Source organism: Lygodium microphyllum, chromosome 11 (assembly GCF_053477565.2).
Source record: "Lygodium microphyllum isolate KBCC chromosome 11, Lygodium_microphyllum_v1.1.10, whole genome shotgun sequence".
In the NCBI taxonomy this organism is placed as follows: Eukaryota; Viridiplantae; Streptophyta; class Polypodiopsida; order Schizaeales; family Lygodiaceae; genus Lygodium; species Lygodium microphyllum.
Window position 1 is genome coordinate 10,757,646 of NC_141145.1, and position 20,096 is coordinate 10,777,741.

At 45.7% G+C, this 20,096-nt stretch overlaps 1 protein-coding gene across 3 annotated transcripts in view; it reads right to left on the reverse strand.

Annotated features, from left to right (window-relative positions):
• Window positions 1-20,096, reverse strand: part of LOC148028540 (uncharacterized) — a 162,838-nt gene that overhangs the window by 18,154 nt on the left and 124,588 nt on the right. For 2 of the 3 annotated variants that reach the window (XM_087688820.1, XM_087688823.1), the window contains one exon: window positions 16,175-16,334. In XM_087688820.1, the coding sequence (XP_087544946.1) occupies window positions 16,175-16,334 (160 nt within the window). Of the gene's footprint in view, window positions 1-15,667; window positions 15,763-16,174; window positions 16,335-20,096 lie in introns of all 3 variants that reach the window. The other variant, XR_015692502.1, reaches the window with a different exon arrangement.

A 20,096-nucleotide genomic window follows, 5' to 3' on the forward strand; every position in this document is an offset into this window, starting at 1 on the left:
ATCACTTATTATATTTAGTTTGTTACACCTACCTACAACTGGCAAAGATATAGCGCCACTCGATTAGTGTAGTCGGTTATGCACTGTTTGACTAAGAAGGCCACTTTCCTTTATGTTGTATCTTATCTATACTTTGTGTACATTGTATTGTGTGTGGAAGAAGAAGAAGAAACCAGCAAGAAAACGTTTTGGCCTCCATCTCTCTTCTTGTGTTCTTGAGCGAGCTTCCTCTTGTGTATACAGTGTGTGTTTGGCGCAGCAGGTCAAGCACATCCCCCCATCACGCGATTCTTGACACCCTTGCGGGACAGATCGAAATCCTACTTCTACAAGACCACAAGCTCATGCCCACCTAGGTCCAATGGGTTGAAAAGGTACTTCTGGGAAGCTCGTGCACTTACTGGGAGCACGCAATAAGTGCCCACTGCAGGAGTGGAGGCATATGCACCTCTATCGGCCCGAGTCTCACCGCCTGTGTACGAGACCACGGGACAATAGTGGCAGGGAGGGTTCTATGGATCACACTCGATATTGCGGACTCGTGCCTTGGAGTCCTCAATGTCTATGCCCCTACGGAGGTTAGGGCACGCAGCAGGTTCTGGGTGGAGATCGCGGACAGACTCCTAGAGGTGGACTCCTGGATCATTGGAGGAGACTTCCACAACCTGGAGGCTTTGGAGGACTAGTAGGACAGAGGAAGAAACTACCACGCATGCCTGGGGAGGAGCACGAGGCATGGGAGGTCTTTCTATTGGCAATAGGAGCACGGGATGCCTGGAGAGACCCTACCTTCCACAGGAGGGAGAGGTTGTTGGACTTCTCTTGGGGATACAGACGGCTAGGTGGAGTCTTGCTGGAGCAGTTGGATAGGTTTTATGTGGGAGAGTGGGGTGGCTCTCGTGGAGGCCAGATTGGGCAATTGGCGGGTACCGTGTTGTCCGACCATGCCCGGTTCTCCTGACACTTGATCCCCTAGCATCTACCCTAGATACACGATCCTGTCAAATCCCTGACTTAATCTATAGGAGGGAGGAGGTGACGAGACAGATAGAGCAGATTTGGAACAGGGAGTGGGACACGAGGGACCGGATTGCAGAGGAGGTTGTAGAGGTCCTAGTCGAATCGAGCAGTATCTGCCAAGAGGCAATCATACAGGCGAGGCAGCAACGTTGGGAGGAGGAGAGAGCACTACGGTGGGACCTTGCAGCCACGCAAAGACTATTACAGGAGGCACCAGGGGACCCCACCCTCCACACACAAGAGGCGCGCGCGCGAGCAGCCATTCCCGACTTAGAGGACAGGCGCTCAGAGTTCTCTTTCCACACCTCCGTAGCTTTCTGAGTGCGGAAGGGGGATACGATGTGCAGGGAGTTTTTCTAGGTGCACCAACCTCGCATCTCGGGAGAGCACATACGCGGCCTTCGAGATTAGTATGGGAGGATTCGTTCTAGCCCAGACGAGGTGATGGAGACTGCCACCGGCTACTACAGGTGCCTTTTCCAGCAAGAGATATTAGAGTTGAGAGAAAGAGAGATGGACATGAGGCACAGGCTCAAAGGGTAGCAGACATGCTCCCTTCAGTTCATTTCATCAACACACAAACAAAATTCAACTGTGTACTTCACACAAAAGACCTAGATCTAATCATGGTTAAGTCAGTATGACTTAACCTCCTTATTCAACTAGGATAAACAACTAACCAGAGTCTACGAACTTGAATCTCAACACTCCCTCTCAAGCTCAAGTGGAGTACTTCACTCCAACTAGCTCTCTAAAGTGCATAAACTTATCTTTACCCAATAACTTGGTAAAGATATCTACAACTTGGTCTTCTGTCCTCACATGGACCAAAACAATGTCACCTGGAATCACTTTTTCTTTGATAAAGGGATAGTGTACCTCAATTTACTTAGTCATAGCATGATAGACAGGATTACTGGCTAGGAGCACACTACTCATGTTGTCACAATAGAGTGTGATAGGCCTAACTTCTTGCATGCCCAAATCATCAAGAAGCTTCATGAGCCATGCTGCCTCACATGCAGCTAATGCAGCACCTTTATACTCTGACTCAGTACTAGAGAGTGCAATAATAGGTTGCTTTTTACTGCTCTAGCTAACTATACTACTACCAAGGGAAAATGCATACCCACTAGTGTATATCCTGTAAGCTCCAAAGGCTTACCATGCTCATAGAATAGACCATAATCTGATGTAGCCTTCACATATCGCAAGATCCTCCTTACTGCATCCAACTGCGGCTTCATAGGCTTTTGCATGAATTGGCTAATCAGTCCAATTGAATAGCTAAGATCTGGTCTAGTAATGGTAAGGTAAATCAGGCTATCCACCATTTGTCTATACATAGTGATATTTTCAATCTCATGTCCAACATCTACAAGTAACTTAACATTTAGCTCCAATGGAGTGCTCAATGCTTTGCAATCCAACATATCATACTTGGTCAACATGTCTTGTGCATACTGCTTCTGCAACAACCAAGTACCATGAGGTGTAGAGACAACCTCAATCCCAAGGAAATATTTCAGTTTACTCAAATCTTTGACCTAAAATTCAGCATGTAACATTTTCTTGATCTCTCCAATTCCTGTGTCATCATCACCTGTAATGATCAAGTCATCCACATAGATGACTAATAACCAACCCTTGTCTTCTTTGTGAATAGGCTATGATCAGCCTTGCCCATAGTGAAACCAAGTTTCTGTAAGCATGCACTTATCTTAGCATTCCAAGCTCTAGGTGTTTGCTTCAGCCCATATAATGCTTTCTTCAATCTACACACACATGTAGGAAAATCTGGATGTACATAGCCCTCGGGCTGATCCATGTATACTTCCTCAACCAAATCACCATTGAGAAAAGCATTCTTCACATCCATCTGATACATACTCCATCCTTTAGATGCTGCCAAAGCAATCACCGTCCTCACAGTTGCCATTTTAGCAACAGGGCTGAATGTCTCCTCATAATCAAGACCATATTATTGTGCATACCCTTTTGCCACAAGTCTTGCCTTGTATCTTTCCAATGTGCCATCTGATTTACACTTCACTTTGTATACCCATTTGCAACCAATAGCCATTTTTCCTTCAGGCAAATCAACCAAATCCCAAGTATCATTTTCAGCCAATGCTGAATATTCCTCATCCATTGCCTTGCACCAATGATCATCCAAAATAGCTTCAGAAAACTTAGTGGGTTCCTTAAAGCTAGTGACTTTTGCCATATATGCATAGAGCCTCACTGTATAACCACTGTATGTAAGCCTATCCACAGGCTTCCTGACTCTTTTTTATCTCCCCAACTGAGGTGTAGTATGAGACTCTCCTCTCTCATGAGGTGGTACGTATCTATGTCTCACATCGGGAGTCACAACTGACGGAATACCAAACTCACTATCCAAGCTGTCAGTGCCAGGTGAATCATAACCACAAGTGAGTGGCCCTGTAACATCATCAAGTTTGCCTTTGCCTTTATCCACATTTCTCCCACTCACTGATATACTCGTGTCAGTGGATAAAGATGCTGAAGTCCTCAATCTACCTGTCCAAGGACTAACTGATGAAGTAGCATCTTTAGAAGGCCCAGAAATTTCTACACTTTCATTTGTACATGCATGTACATAAGTCTCCTGACAACCATCATCATCATTCATCAAAGTGATCTTCATCTCATGCCATGATTTCAGCTCATCAAATACCACATCTCTTGAGACTAATGTCTCACGAGTAGAAGGGTTGTAGCATTTGTACACTTTCCTATCTTGTGCATACCCAATAAAGATGGCCTTTTCTGCCTTTGGATCAAGCTTCTTCCTCTTTTCATCTAGAACAATGTACATATGCCAAGCATCCAAAAACCTTAAGATGGATAATGTCCGGCTTTATCCCATAAAGCCTCTCATGAGGAGTCACCTCATGTATACCTGTTGTTGGTGTATGACTCATGACATACGTTGCAGTCATTACAGCCTCTACCCAATATGCATTTGGTAGGCTTTTCTCATTCAACATGGCTCTTGCCGATTCCATGATCACTCTGTTTTTCCTTTCTGCCACACCATTTTGTTGTGGTGTGTACCTGCATGTCAATTGCCTTTTAATCCCATAAGCTGCCAAGAAGTGATCAAAGTCTTTAGAAATATATTCTCCTTTACTATCAGATCTCAAGCATGAGATGTAGCAAGTCAATTCTTTCTCCACATGTCTCTTGAAGTCTTGAAAAGCATCCATGACATCACTCTTGTGCTTCAGCACATACAACCATGTGTACCTACTATAGTCATCTATGAATGACACATAGTAACGTGATCCCCCAAGAGATGCATTCTGTGAGGGTCCCCATACATTAGAATGTACAAGCTGTAATGGTCTAGTAGTAGTGCTTACATGCCTCATAAATGGAAGCCTTGATTGCTTCCCAAATTGACAAGACTGACATACATGTCCCAATTCCACATGCTTGAACTTAGGAAATCCAAGTACAACTTGCTTATGCTACATATTCTTCAGCTTTCGAACATTTACATGACCGATCCTTTTATGCCATATCTCAATATCCCTTATTGAAGCATTGTCATGTGAGTACATTACAGCATTCAATGCTGGAATTTTTGTATCCAATGTAAACATCCTGCCATTTCTTTTACCTTTAGCAATGAGTTTGCATCCTTGACCATACTCTTCAATGTAGCATCTATCTCTATTGAATCTAACTTGTAGATTCTATTCAGCCATTTGTCCCACAGAAAGCAAGTTTTTGGTTATGGAGGGTACATGTAACACATCATAGAGACTCTTTTTCTTGTCACCATGCATCATCAAGGGAACAGTACCTGTATGCATAATGTCATGCTGCGTATCATCCCCTGTGCAAACATATCCATGAGCACCTTCTACCAATGTGTCAAACCACTCTCCATGAGGAGTCATGTGGTTAGATGCCCCTGAGTCTATATACCATGCATCATCTTCTTTGCCTTGTACAACCAATTACTATGTTGCTTCCCTCTTGTTCTCTGATCATTCTGCTTCTTGTAGCAATCCTTAGCTACATGCCCGTATTTGCCACAATAATGGCAATCCTTATTTGCATTTGATTGTTGTCCATGAGTCATTTGAGGCTACTGCCAAGTGCCTCTTCCTCTAGGTGAATAACCTCCTCTTCCACAAGCATTTGAGGCACCTCTATTTGCTTGAGGTTGCCTATTTTGCCATCCAATAGCTTGCTGTCCACGGGCTGCATATGCATTTCCAGCACCTCTTCCTCTAAAATTTGATCTTCCTCTTCCACCTCCACCCCTTTGATTGGAGTAGAAGACGCTGTCCTTGTTGTTTTTAGACCCACTGGAACTTGTATTGAGTCCAAGTTTCACTTCTTCATGCAATAGAAGTGCTACAAGTTCATCAAAGTCAAGCTGCTTCTGACGCATTGAAATGGACGTGTCAAACTGCTTAAATTCCTATCCAAGTCCATGGAGGGTAGTAGCCACCAAATCATCATCCTCAACTTCAGCTCCAATTGAGCCTATTTTTTCTGCAATGGATCTGATCTCACTGACATAGACTTCAATAGACCTTCCATTCCTGGATATATGGCTGAACTTTTACTTCAGTTGTGTCTTTCTCCCATGAGTGACATGCCCATAATTCTTCATCGATAAGTCCCAAGCAGCTTTTTGGGAAGTACAGTTTGCAATTTGCATAGCCTTTGTGTCTGACACACATAATGACAACCAATGCAAGACCTTGCTGGCCTTTTCCAACCATGTCCTGTGTGCCTTTAACTGATCCTGTGTTGGAGGTCTATCCTCCGGTAGCTTGGGCTCATCTTCAAGGCCTATGACTAGGTCCCGATAGCCTCTTCCAATTAAGAAATTAGACATCCTGAATTTCCATAGAACGAAATTGTTGCAGTCTAGCTTCTCACCAACTATCTGAGTGATAGTATTCTCTCCTGTGTTTGCCATTTCAAAGTCTTTAGCTTTGCAAAACCAGTCAATTTCTCAAAATGCCAGCAGGCAATATACTTTAGTGACCATTTAGTGCCATACTACCGACATCTGTGATTAGCACCCCTGAACTCCACAAAGACATTCAATTCTGAAATTGCACAGATTTCAGTTTATATGACTGCATAAGATCCAATACATGCAGGAAATAGACCTTTTAAAAAAAAATCCTTCAACTGCTCATTGAGACACCATGATATTCTGTCACAGAAATTTTTTATTTTTATTTTTATTTTTTTGTGAGTAGAATGTGGCTGATTATACTACTCAAAAAGCTGATTACAACAGAGTGCTCCTGCTCAACAAACTAGCTGGGGCTGAAGCAGAGTCACCAGTACATCATGTATACAAGCCTCTCAAGGCGGTCTAGGGGGGATGGGGGCAAGAAGCCATTGGGGGGGTATATTGCCAAATGGGGCTGCCTGCCTGCATCACAAAGAACAGGCCCTGGCCGCCCCAGGTACGCATGAAGGGACCACGGAGCTCCTGACGAGCCCTGGACTCGCCCTGCACCTGATCCCATCGGCCGCAGAGGGAATGGATGATGGAGGTCCATAGCTCTACTAAGGTCGCAAGTGCTGAAAGTCTCTCTCTGTCGAAAGCTACCTGGCATCGTGCCTTCCAAATATGCCATCCAGTAAAACTCCCTATGATCTCCCATATCTCCGAGCGGTCTGCTGTGGGCTCTAGTACCTGGTGGATGGCTAAAGCCTCTAGACCGACCACTGCGCATGACCCTGCCTCGATCATGAATATCGTGTCCTGCATCCCGGCCTCATACAAAAGGTGACGGCCTAGTTGGCTGCCTGCCAACAGAAAGCTCCCCATGAGATATACCCAAGGATGGGCGCTATACATTGAAGGATACGGCATGCTCCTCTCCACACGAGCTGCGCCTCCTCACAAGACCAAAGACAATGCTTTGGGGTTTTCAGAGGCTGCTATGTGTACCGCTTACAGTCTCCCTCCTTTTACATCTTGGCAAGCCAGCTTCCCACAGCCAAGCCTCCATATGCCACTAGCCATAAAAATACGATACCCTCCTCAGCCTCCAGCTATCCCATAGGCGGCGCCAGAAGGTCCGTCGGAAGGGCTTCGTGATGCTGTGCTCCGCCCAGTGCCTGCTGCGTGACGGAGCCCAGTCCATATCCTCATGCATCAGTATATGTCTGCCAATCTTGGCAGTATACTCTAGGAACCTGGGTGGCTTTTTGGCGACCGCAGAGGCCGGCCATAGCCACTCTCCTGGATCCCACTCCAGCTCATCAAGTGGTCTACCCTCCCAGATCCAAAGGCGCCACTCCTTGAGCTCCTTCGAGAAAACATAGGGGTCCAGTCGCCAAGTCTTCCCCTGAAGACCCACCATCCTAATCCTCCTCCACGAAAGGGTGGCAATCTCCTCATCTTGGTGTCCTTTGTCAAGGGCCAGATGTCCCCCCTCCTGAATAGCGAAGAAGGTCCCCTGGGGGACGCCACCCACTCTACCTGCCACCTGAAGAGGGATGCCTGCTGGAGAGAACCTAGCTGCCCATACATCCCCGGCCTCTATCGGCTCTCGTATCGGGGGGGCAAGCCACTCCGAAGGTATTGCTGGGTCTATCTCTCTTCTCCTCAACTCCACTCCTCTCGTGCAACCTGATACTCATTGCAGCACCTCCTCGTCCGCCATCTTGTACACCTCCCGTCATGTCCTGATGGAACGAGCCGGGCCGACCTCCCACCCAGCCCATTGGATTCGGGGGTGCTCACCTATCTGTGCCCCTTCCCTATCTTTGACCTGGAGGTTCCGGATCACCTGCTGACGGTCTATTTCCACCTGGCATTCTGGGGGGCTCTGGATTAGGGCCTTACGGAGGCCTTGCCACACGCGGAGTAGGCTCCGCAGGAAAGGTGATTGATCTGAGGGGGTGATTTGGGCTGAAGTGAAGATCCATCTCAGGGACGGCCTCCACTCACCGCCAAGCCTCGGTTTACAGTCCTGAAGACTCCTCTTGAAGGCTCTCCTGCAGTAAGACCTTCTAGGTCTGCCCGCCTGGTGTGAGACCGTGGACAACTAGCTTGCCCAAGAGGGCCATACTCTGATCCCAAGCCCTCCCTCTGATCGATGTCATATGATGGTCGCCCACGCCACCTTGGCCCTGGAGTCCCTGGAGCCATTAGACCCAAACCAAAGGAAATTCCGCACTAGGCGGCAAAGCTGCCCTATGCACGATGAGGAGAAGCACCAACACAAGGCGATGTACCAGACCGTTGCTAGGAGGGCCTGGTTAACCACCAAGGCTCAACTGGCTAGTGAGAGGCGAACCGTACTTCAGTAGGTCAGTTTCCTCTGAATAGAATCTAGGACAGGAAGAAGCTGCTGGGGAGGAGTGATGTCGAGTCCCACCTGGAACCCTAGGTATCGGACGGTCTGCCCTCTGCTCACCCATCTAAATCCCAGGTGGATGCCCCACTCGGTGCTGGAGTCCGGGTCTGTGAGGAAACCAACCGACTTTCGCCAGTTGATTTTCGCAACTGCTGCAACACACAACACATCAAGAGCCAGCCTCATTCTCTCCAGCATCACCTCATCGTCCTCTATGTAGAGGCCTGTGTCATCTGCGTACTTTGAGTCTAACAACTCAGTCTCCTCTCTCACTGGAAGTCTGTCACAGAATTATCAACATGACCATGAGTGCTTTACTCCAAATTGCTGATTTCGCCATGCATACACCTGCTGATCAAAAAACTGTTGCAAAGACAGTTTTTACAAGCAACAAATAACAGACTCAAATTCAGAGTGCAAGTGCCACCCAGAGCTGCCAAGAAAACCTGCAGTTCTTTCTTGCACTGCATGGAAGCCCTTATGATTTGCCTAGACCGTCTATAGTAGTCACAGAGCACCCATCCATGGTGTGGCAGGAATTAATGGTGAACTCTTCAATCTTCCTGGCCTTTGGGTCATATCTGGACTGCAGCACAATGCAAGCACCACATCCACCATTTTCATTTGTCTATCCATTCACCAGGACACAGAGAACGGTAGTATCTTGCATATTTATTATATTCAGGATCATCTTCACCCTTCTCACGAATACACTTGTGATATTCTATGTAGCGTGTGAAACAATGCCTTGCTTGATTGGTTGTAGGAAAGCAGAAGTCCGAGGGTGCAATCTTGTTAGGGAACCCTGTGAAGTCTGACCTGGAAAATGTACAAGTGAGAGAAACAGAACCTATTGTAACCTCTCAGCAAGAGATTTTACCTACCAGTGTTGTGGATGGCACAACATCCAATGGTGGCACAGACAGTCCATCTAAGACTCCTGCTGACGAGAAGCGAGGAGGAGCCTCGAGGAGGCCCTTTCAGGCGGTCCTATCACAACCAGGCACATCCACTCTAATCACGCCGACGTTACTCCAGGGCCCCCCACGGGCAGTCGACAAGGCCGAGGCTTCCTCTTAAGACATGCATGTCTTCCTACTGCAAAGCCCTAAATCAGGTCTTCTTGCATATCTTAAACTTATCCTGCAGCTCAAGACCGTCATCTCCAAGAGAAGTTAGCAAATCAATACATATAACCTTGAACTTCCAACAGTACAGTTTTGGAAAGCCGATTCAAGATCCATCGTCTTCTGGAAGGCCTTTCAAAATCCTTTCATCTTCCCCCCCCGCCTTCTTTAACAGCATTGACAGCAACATGTTCACCCACAGCAGGCAATTCGTTCTGGAACATTGTATGCGTTTAGAATTTCATTCGCAAATGGCACAGCAGCAATATTCAAGGCTTCACTGATTGCTTACTCTCCTTGACACTGGATCGACTGTAGCAACCAGACGCACAGCAGACCGATTGCTTACTATCCTTGACACTGGATTGACTGTAGCAACCAGGTGCACAACAGACCGATTGCTTACTATCCTTGACACTGGATCGACTATAGCAACCACCGACAGGTCGATTGTAGCAACCATTGCCTAGCAACAAAGCTCAACTCAGTAGTGCAGACAGGAGTGAAATTGCTAGAGATGAACTCCACAGAATGCTTAATAAGGATGAGCTGCGCCATGCTGTTCTTCTCTTGTTTTCCAACAAACAGGATCTTCCACTCATCTTCCAAATGCCATGAATGCAGCAGAAATAACTGACAAGCTAGGCCTGCATTCTTTGGGACAATGCCATTGGTATATTCACTGAGCTTCCTTTTCCCAAGCTCAACAGGAAGGAATTTTGACAAGATGATGCGGGCCCAACCTGCTCTGATACCATATTAGAGTTGAGAGAGAGAGAGATGGACATGAGGCACAGGCTCAAAGGGTAGCAGACATGCTCCCTTCAGTTCATTTCATCAACATACATACAAAAGTCAACTGTGTACTTCACACAAAAGACCTAGATCTAATATTGGTTAAGTCAATATGACTTAACCTCCTTATTCAACTAGGATAAACAACTAACCAGAGTCTACGAGCTTGAATCTCAAAAAGAGACAGCTTTAGCTAGAGGACAGCGATGTAGGCAGCAAGTCTGGGATCACATCCCATCCCTCATCACAAAGGAGATGGGACGCTCCCTTCTAGCCTCCTTCATAGAGAAGGAACTAGTGGAGGCTTTCCATACACAGGATGGGCAGAAATGCCTAGGAGAGGATGGCCTCTCTAAGGCATTCTTCACCACCTACTGGGAGGTGGTGAAGCTTCCAGGAGATTTTCACTTCACGAGGGATGCCACGGAGTCTTTCGGCAGGCCTTATCAGTCTTCTCTCCAAAGGGGGAGACCAGTTGGAGCTTTCCCAGTGGAGAACGATGATCACCTTATTGTCAGTGGCCTGTAAGGCACTGGCAAAGATGATTGGTAGGCGACTACGCCCCGTGCTTCCAGATATCATCCATGACACACAGACAGGCTTTGTCCAGGATAGGAGCATCCTAGACAATGTATTCACCTTCTTTAAGGCGATAGAGTGGGCATAGCACAATGGGTAGGGACTGGCTGTACTATTCTTGGATTTCGAGAAAGCTTATGATAGGGTGGACTGGGATTTCTTGGAGGGCACCATTGTGAGGTTGGGTTTCCCCAGGCTTGGATTCATGGGATCTTTGCACTTTATAGATCGGCCACCAGCAAGGTTCTCATAGGTGGTAGGCAAGGGGTGGAGTTTCGACTGGAGAGATCGGTCCGACAGGGCTGCCCCCTGGTCCCGTACCTATTTCTACTCTTTGCAGAGGCAATGTCTCATTTCCTTAGGTCACGTGTGAGCAGATTATGTGGCTTCCAACTTCCCGTGAGGGAGGAGACTGAGTTGTTAGACTCAGAGTATGCAGATGATACAATACTCTACATAGAGGACGATGAGTTGATGTTGGAGAGAGTGAGGCTAGCTCTTGAGGTGTTTTGTTCTGCAGCAGCAGGAGAGAAAATCAACTAGCGAAAGTTGGTTGGTTTCCTCACAGACCCGGAATCTAGTACGAAGTGGGGCGTCCACCTGGGATTTAGATGGGTGAGCAGAGGGAAGACCGTTCGTTACCTAGGGTTCTAGGTGGGACTCGACATCACTCCCGGCCCCAACAGTTTCTCCCAGTCCTTGCCTCTCGCTAATAGGCCGAGCCGTGGTGGTTAACCAAGTCCTCCTAGCGACGGCCTCGTACATCACCTCGTGTTGGTGCTTCTCCTCATCTTGTGTAGTACCGCTTTGTTGCCTAGTGCCGAATTTCCTTTGGTCCGGGTCAAACGGTTCCAGGGATTCTAGGGCGAAGGTGGCGTGGGCGACCATCATATGGCATCAATCAGAGGGAGGCCTGGGGATCATAGATCCAGAGTATTAGAGTATGGCCCTCTTGGGCAAGCTAGTTGTCTGCGGCCTCACACCAAGAGGGCAGACATGGAAGGTCCTATTGCAGGAGGGTCTTCAGGACTGTAGATTGAGGCTTGGCGGTGAGTGGAGGCCCTCTCTGAGATGGATATTCACGTGAGATCCTATCACCCCGCCCAAATCACCTTTCCTGCGCAGCTTGATCCGCGTGTGGCAAGGCCTCCACAACGCCCTAATCCGGAGCCCCCCAGGTTGCCAGGAGGAGATGGATCATCAGCCGGTCATCTGGAACCCCCAGGTCAAAGATCCTGAAGGAGCATAGCTTGGCGAGCGCCCCCACATCTAGTGGGCTGGTTGGGAGACCGGCCCGGCTCGTACCATTAGAACATGGCGGGAGGTGTACAGGATGGTGGACGAGGAGGTGTTGCAGCAAGTATTAGGTTGCCAAAGAGGAGTGGAGCTGAGGAGAAGGGAGATAGACGCAACAATACCTCAGGAGTGGCTTGCTCCCTCGAGACGAGAGCCAATAGAGCCCGGGGAGGTATGGGCCACTAGGTTCTCACTAGCAGGCATCCCCCTATAGGTGGCAGGTAGAGTGGGTGGTGCTCCACCTGGGACCTTCTTCACCGTACAAGAGGGAGGGCGTCTGGCCCTTGATAGAGGGCAGCAAGATAAGGGGTTAGCTGTCCTCTCATGGAAGAGAATCTAGGTGATTGAACTTCAAGGGAAGACATGGTGGTTGGACCCTTTTGTCTTTTGGCAAGAGCTCAAGGAGTGGCACCTCTGGATCTGGGAGGGCAGGCCGCTTGATGAGTTGGAGTGGGACCCGGGAGAGTGGCTATGGCCGGCCACAGCGGTCGCCAAGAAGCCACTGAGGTTCCTGGAGTACACTGTCAGGATTGGCAGATACATACTGATACACGAGCACAGCATCACAGAGCCTTTTCGACAGACCTTCCGGTGCTACCCATGGGATAGTTGGAGGCCTAGGAGGGTATCCTATTTCTTATGGATGGTGGCACATGGAGGCTTGGCAGTGGGAAGTTGGCTTGTCTAGATGCAGAAGGAGGGAGGTTGTATGCATTGCACACAACAATCTCTAGAAACACCAAAGCACTAGGAGGGTATCCTATTTCTTATGGCTGGTGGCACATGGAGGCTTGGAGGTGGGAAGTTGGGTTGTCTAGATGCAGAAGGAGGGAGGTTGTATGCATTGCACACAGCAATCTCTGGAAACACCAAAGCACTGCCTTTGGTTGTGTGAGGCAGCGCAACTCATGTCGAGAGGTGTATGCCGCATCCTTCGCTGTTTAGCACCTAGCCTTGGATGTATCTCATGGAGAGCATTCTAGTGGCAAGCAGTCAGCCAAGGCTGCCACCTTCTGTATGAGGCTGGGATGCAGGACACAATATTCATTATCGAGGCATGGTCATGCGCAGTGGTCAGTTTGGAGGCTCTACCCAATAATTCCTTCTCTTGAGTGGTACAATGTATTTGGGAGTCGATAGGCTTATGGCTCTCGAATGCAATAGGTCTGCCATCCTAATAAAGGACAGCACCTAAAGTATCGTCTCGCATTCGTATGAATTGCAAAAGGTTTATGCCATTCTTGGATGTTTGACAAAGCTATGATTGGATCCCACTTCCATGTCTTCCCTTGGAGGTTGATGACTCGGATACTCATCCAAGGCATGTTAGGGAAGACTAGACCTTGTTGTCCTTTGTCAATGGCTAACCGGACACCCTTCTATACTGAAAAGAAAGTGCTTGGTAGGGCATTGCTAGCTCTGCCTGCCACCTACAATGGGATGCCCACTGGCTAGAACTGTGCAGCTCACGCCTCTCCTAGTTGCATTCTCTCTCTATATTTCTTTTTTTTTTGGGTGGGGTTGGGGGGCGGGGGCAGAGGGGGGAAAGAGAGATAGCCAATCCTAGAGAATCATTGCATCAATCTTCTGTCTCCTCCCCTTTTTCCCTCTCTAATGTGGGGCATTGGGTCTAGCAATCGGTAGTTGGTTGGCTCCAATGTAGCACGACAAGGATTGCCCATAGTGGAGGTGGCTAGAGACCCCAAAGGTCTATTTATGGTATTGTGAGGTTGTGCAACTAGTTTGGAGAGAATCTTGTAGGATTCTCTCTCAAGAAGAGCCTTTGTCTTGTGGAGTGTCTTTTGCTACCATTTAGAGGCTTTGCCCAGTAGGATAGGTACTGGAGCCTACTACACTGCAATCAGAGGTGTGGGAGATTATGGATAGCCTCACAAGGTGAGGCGTTGGAGGTATTGCTATCCATTGATATTTCATTGGAGAGAGCCTTCTTTTAGAGAAAAGTCAAAATTCTACTAGCACACCTCATAACAAAGTGTCCCAAGGCAAAAAAACCAAGTACAAGCAGCCCTGTAAGGGACTTCCATATCAAGAATTATATAACAAAGGGAAGTCTATTACAAAGCTCGAGTGAATAGCCAATCAGGAGGTCTATAATGCCAAACCATGTGGGTCTGGAAGAGGAAAAAGATGCCAGAATCCCATGTCCTGAGAAAAGCATCTCTCCTCTTCCTGATAGTCTCTGAGCTGCCCTGTATTCTCTCCCATCTCCCACGAAGAGTATGCATAGTCTCTGTGCAGATCCTAAAGAGAGTCTCTACAGTAGACATGTCCATAAAATCAATAGCCTTGCTTTATCTGGCTGTCCATATGTACCAAGAAATAATGCTAACTATGAGCTCCCATCTGTGACAATACCCCTGAATCCATATTGTCTGTCCCAAATCTCGCATGAAAGTCCTACTCACAAGCTGCCCTGAGATGAGATAAGCCTGGCACTCCTGTACATCCTCATACCCACAAGCTGGGCCTTTGTCAGTGATCCATGCAACTGTCCCCCACGTAGTAATCGTAGAATTTGTAGTGCCATGAAATACCATCCTAAGGGCTCACCTCCAAACCTCCTGAGCCCGTGGGCAATCCCATAAGAAATGCCTCTATGAGTCTCCTCATGCTGCCCACATCTAGTGCAAGGAATAGGGTCTCTACCATAGGCAAGCCATGCACCAACTGCTAAACTCCTGTGTGGTAGTAACCAAAGGAGTGAAATCTTTCTTGGTCTAAAACTGTCCTCCAATCTCATCTAGAAGTCTGCTAGGAAAGGTTGTGATATACCCTAGATAGGCCAGTGCTCAGCTGCAACTGGCACCACTCTGGTCTTGCTTCTCTGTATTCTCCTTCCCAACCTAGTGATATAGCCAAAGAAGGGGACATCCTGAGGCATCTTCATCCCTAGTGGCTAGACTGATGTACTCCATATCCTCTGGCTATGTGGCTTCATGATGTCAATTGGGACCACCCTATTGAGCTCTGTGGTTGACATCAAAGAAAGGGGCCTCCATGTTGTATTAGAAAGGGGGAAGTGCATCCGTTTATATGCCATGTGTCCCAAACTGGGTACTCACATGTGCATACCAAAAGTGTGTATCCCATTCTAGTGCTAGCCATTGTGATGAATCCAAAGCAAGTCTGAACGTGGGAGTTCCCATAGTCTATGTAGAAGGGGCCCTGTCGAGAATATGGCCTAAATCATCAATTGAACTGCTCCTCGCTCCAGTCATACATCTCACATGGGACTGATGGAATATTTCAGAACAGATGGGAGATCATCACCACTAGTAGGCACTCCATTACACCTCCTCCATGATGGGGCCCTTTTGTGTCCCTCAATTTTCCAAAGAAATGAAATTTCTATTAATAATAGCCTGGGAAAAGTGTTGTAGTAAAAAACAAAGAAGAAAATAAGTCCCATGGAAGACTGGTAAATACATCAAATACCACGGCTAGGTAACTAACCAATCGGGTCGGCTGTACTGCCAAACCATAAATGACTCGAAGTTGAAAAGGTGTCATCCTCCTCATACGCTCAGTCACCCTGCAATCTCTCCCATCTGCAAGGGTGAGATGACAGCTTAAATTGGGCTAAGGTAGCCTAGGATAGCATCATCTGTCCTCATTCGGTCAAATGACTTAAAGTATTATTGATCTGAATTAGTAGGGCAAGTAAACTGATAGTTCTTAGAATAAGGAGGTGGGCCTAGATTGTCTACTGTTACTTTGTGCTTCATGTGGTGGCCCTTGGAAATAAGTGTCTTAGGACATAAGATACAAATTATTTTCTAGATGTTAACATTATTAAGAATTTTTCCTTTGGATAGGTGTTACAGGATCCTTTGTTGTTGGTGAAGCAGTTGATTTGTAAGGATTTCTCTTGTACATTACTTCTTTCTTTACTAGAAAATCTCATTTTCTGGGGGGAAAATGAAAATTGCATGTGCACCATCTCTCAAATCAAAGCCTTACCTTCGAAGCACTTGGCCGCAACTTTGGATTAAGGTGGAAGCATTGAGCAAGAAACTCTTTTGCACAGTCAGAGGCAGTTTCAGGTATAGGCGGTCCACTACTGGCCTTCGCGATTTGGAAAATTGCTGCCCATGAGTTCTCTATTCCAGGCCAAGGATGCCTACATTGAAACAATTGCTAGTGGTCAAGTGCAAACATTATGAAGTCATTTGGTTAAGCATCATACACAGTAAAGCATCTCTCTAAATTTTTAACATTTTGAAGTGTATTTTGAGATCTCCTCTTGTCCAACTTGCAACTCCTAATTCCACAAGATCCCACAAAAAATAGGTGGAGCTGTTTGTGCTGATTATTCACTGAAATACAAGCTACATATCATTGACTTTCATTTGGAATTACATTTGTTAGCAGTAGCTTCTTGGCTGTGACTCCTCCAAACATCTAGCACCTTTTATATATGAACTTATTTCTAACAGACAATATTATCACATCAACACAACAAAGAGACTAGTTCAAAACATATAATACTTATGACAGCATTACAACAGGTACACTATTGTGTGGTACAATTTATTGTATCTCACGACACCTAATTGCTAACCACGTTCCCTACAATATTTTCTATTTGGTGAAACAACCCAAAGGGTGCAGAACCTTAAGATATTTGAGTTAGAAAATAGGAACATGGGAAGATGTTCACCAAAAACAACTTCTCATAATGTAAGTGGTGTGTTTGGCCTAATGCCCACTTGAACACTCAGGTGGTCCTCCTTAGTAGGGGTCACAGCTTCTTTGTCAACTAATGTGTCTCTCCAAACCCATTCTCATGGATCCCATAGTAATCTCTGAATAGGCCTCCTCTGATAAGCTTAGTGTCTCCATTAAAAAATCAATTGACTGGTTCCAGGTTAATATACAATCTCCTCTCAGACTGTATCACTATCCTAATCCATTGTCTAGAGCAGCCCATGAGCTTACCAGAGAAACTCTCCTCCATACCATCAATTTGGAGAAGAGATACCAACCACTCATGGATCCTGGTGAAGAGGGAATCTGGCTTGTGAAGAAGAGAATGATACCTTGCTCATGAAAGGCAAAAAAGGAGCGAAGAACCTCCTGAGTATTCACTTGTGCATCCAAAATCTCTTCCTTCACGCAAGCAAGAATATCTTGATGATTATGCTCGACATACTCCTCCAAAAGAGAGTTACCAAACTCTAACAACTGTTTCGAATTTGGTTATTGTAAATTCGGCGAGGGATAGGCCACGTATGCATATGAGCATAGAAAAGAATCACCCAAATCAAGGGCCTTAGGGGGACAGGGAATTCATTATGCTTGCTGTGTTTGATAGAAGGCTGAACATCACGGGGTGATGAAGCCATCTCATCAATGCAAGGGACCATATCTTCTTCTACTGCATCATCTTCTACATCCACGAATGGCTCTCTGGCCATGGGACATAAGTTAGTGCAATCCATGAATGGGCATCGGCCTCGAACAGAAAAGGAGCACTAGGGCCCTCCAAAAGGCAAGGACACAAGGGGCAACAAAGGTCAGAGGCCCAAATTAGTCAACCCATAACTCGTAGAATATTGCAGGGACATGGAATTTTGAGATGCTTTAATCTTGTCGATAATATTTGATTAAGCTATTAATCAAATGTGCAAGGTTGTTTAGCACTTGTGACTACATGGCAGTAATTTCATGGTAACAAGCCAAGGATCCTGAGGATGCAGTGGATGTCAAAGGCAAAAGTTGTAATAAGTTATGCTTGAAAAGTACTAGGTGCTACTCGATGTCAAATTTGGACCTAGACCAATTTATTGGCCACTAATGTCGGTGGTGAAATTAGAGACTAGGCATTAATTTATTAATTAATGCCGGTCTCAAGGCTAATGACTATTCAGGGAAACTTGGAAGACAAATTGGCCTAGCCAATTTCATTATTAGCTGGTGGAATGAATTTTTCGAGCACTAGAATATTTATTAAATTAATTTTCAGAATTCATATTCTGAAAATTAATTTAATAAGGTGGATAATGCTAAAACATAGAATTAGAAGGCTGCCACTTGGCAAACTTCCCCATGACAGTGGAAAAAACAGTTTTTAGGGGCTGGTGGAAGTCTATTCTAGCCATTGTGAGAGAGGAGGAGGTTGTTAGAGAGCGAGGAGAGGTTGCTAATGTGATTTGTAGCCACAAGAGGGATCAGTCCTACAGCATGTGACAACAGTTTGGAGCCCTCTCAAAGCAAATGACAGCAGCCCAAGGTCCTGGCACAGATGACAGTATATAGGATGGGACAACAATCTTTTTGGTGGTCCTAAGTTTTAAGTGACAGGTTCCATGGCTGTTTGAGTAGGGCAACAATAGTTTTTCAGTGTTTCTCGTGATGAAACTCTGAAACTTCTCTCTATAGCATTCTATCTCATCCCCTAGCCATCTCTCAAGTTATCTCAATATTTTCGAGTAGTTTGAGCGATTAAAGAAAGAGATTTCAATTAATCTTTATTGTAAACCCTAATTTACAGTAGAAATTAGGGTTTGACAGCTACCTTGGGATGCATGCTCAGATTTGAGGGCCTAGGACTTGAATTTCAACAATTGAAATTGAGGAATTTCAAGGCGATTGAAGAGGCCAACTAGCCAGTATCAGATTTGGGGCTAAATTTATCTTTTAAGGAGCAGGGTGAAGGCCAATCTAAACCAAGGGGCAAATTGGTTTCGAGGTTTGCTAGTCAATTTTGACAGCAAGAGACACTTGGATTAACAGAGGAGATTAGAGGTTCTTAGTTATACTCCCTTCATTTGCAATATAAGATAAAGAAATACCACAAGGAGTGCCAGTTTTGGGGCCAACCGTATGTCCAATGTCCAAGATTAAAGTGGCAAAGTGTGCATTTTTAGTTTATGTGAGTTTTATGCTTACAGTAATTAAGTGATTAATTAAGTTATTTACCACCATATCTGAGAAGGAAGGCTGGTTTCATGGTTCCATTGCCAAGATACCACTCAATCCCTTGATTTGGTGGGCCTGAGGCACTTGATTGCAAGACAAAACTTTGTGCTAGTGCTGATTTTTGCTCTCATCTGAGAAATTACAGCAATATATCTTTATATAATGAGATGGAATCAAGTAGTGATGATGTCTCTCAGTCTGAAAATTTACAAAGTGTTGGGAAAAATGCAATGCATGATCTTGGACAAGGCACCCAGCATGGACAGCAAGCTGATAATATTGGTTTAGACCAAAATGTGGGTCCTTCTATGCTTTTTGAAGTTGATGACTAGAAAGAGAGAGAAATTTAATGACCAATTTAAAGATCAGCTGAGGACTATTTCTGATCAGATTTTGCAATTAGTTTGTAATCACTTTGGGATCATATTTGCAATAGTTTGTGATCAGTTCTCAGATTAGTAAGTGATTAGTTTATACTTAATATTCAATGGTCTACAATCGGTTCCATGGACAACAACATATTAGTAAATGCCATTGACAGCTTCAGCCATAGATTATGCTATGCTTTACTGTGGTTCTAAAGTCAGAACAGTTGAGAAACATGAGTTATGGATGCATCCAATGGGTCTCTAGCAATCGTTCTACACTAATTTTCAGTTTTAAGTTATGTACATGCTAGCTGGAAATTTTTAGCAAGGTCTGGGATATGTGGCATGGTTAGACAAGAGTGGCCAATGTTATGACTGTGATGCCTTGTGAAATTCCATTGTAGTATGCTTTTCCTTTGGCACAATACAATGCAATTGAGGATGATTGCAAGAATTTCAAGGGGGAGGTCTGCCATAGGGATGTGAAATTTTGAGATGCTTTAATCTTGACGATAACATTTGATTAAGTTATTAATCAAATATGCAAGGTTGTTTAGCACATGTGATGCACATGACAGTTATTTTATGATGGT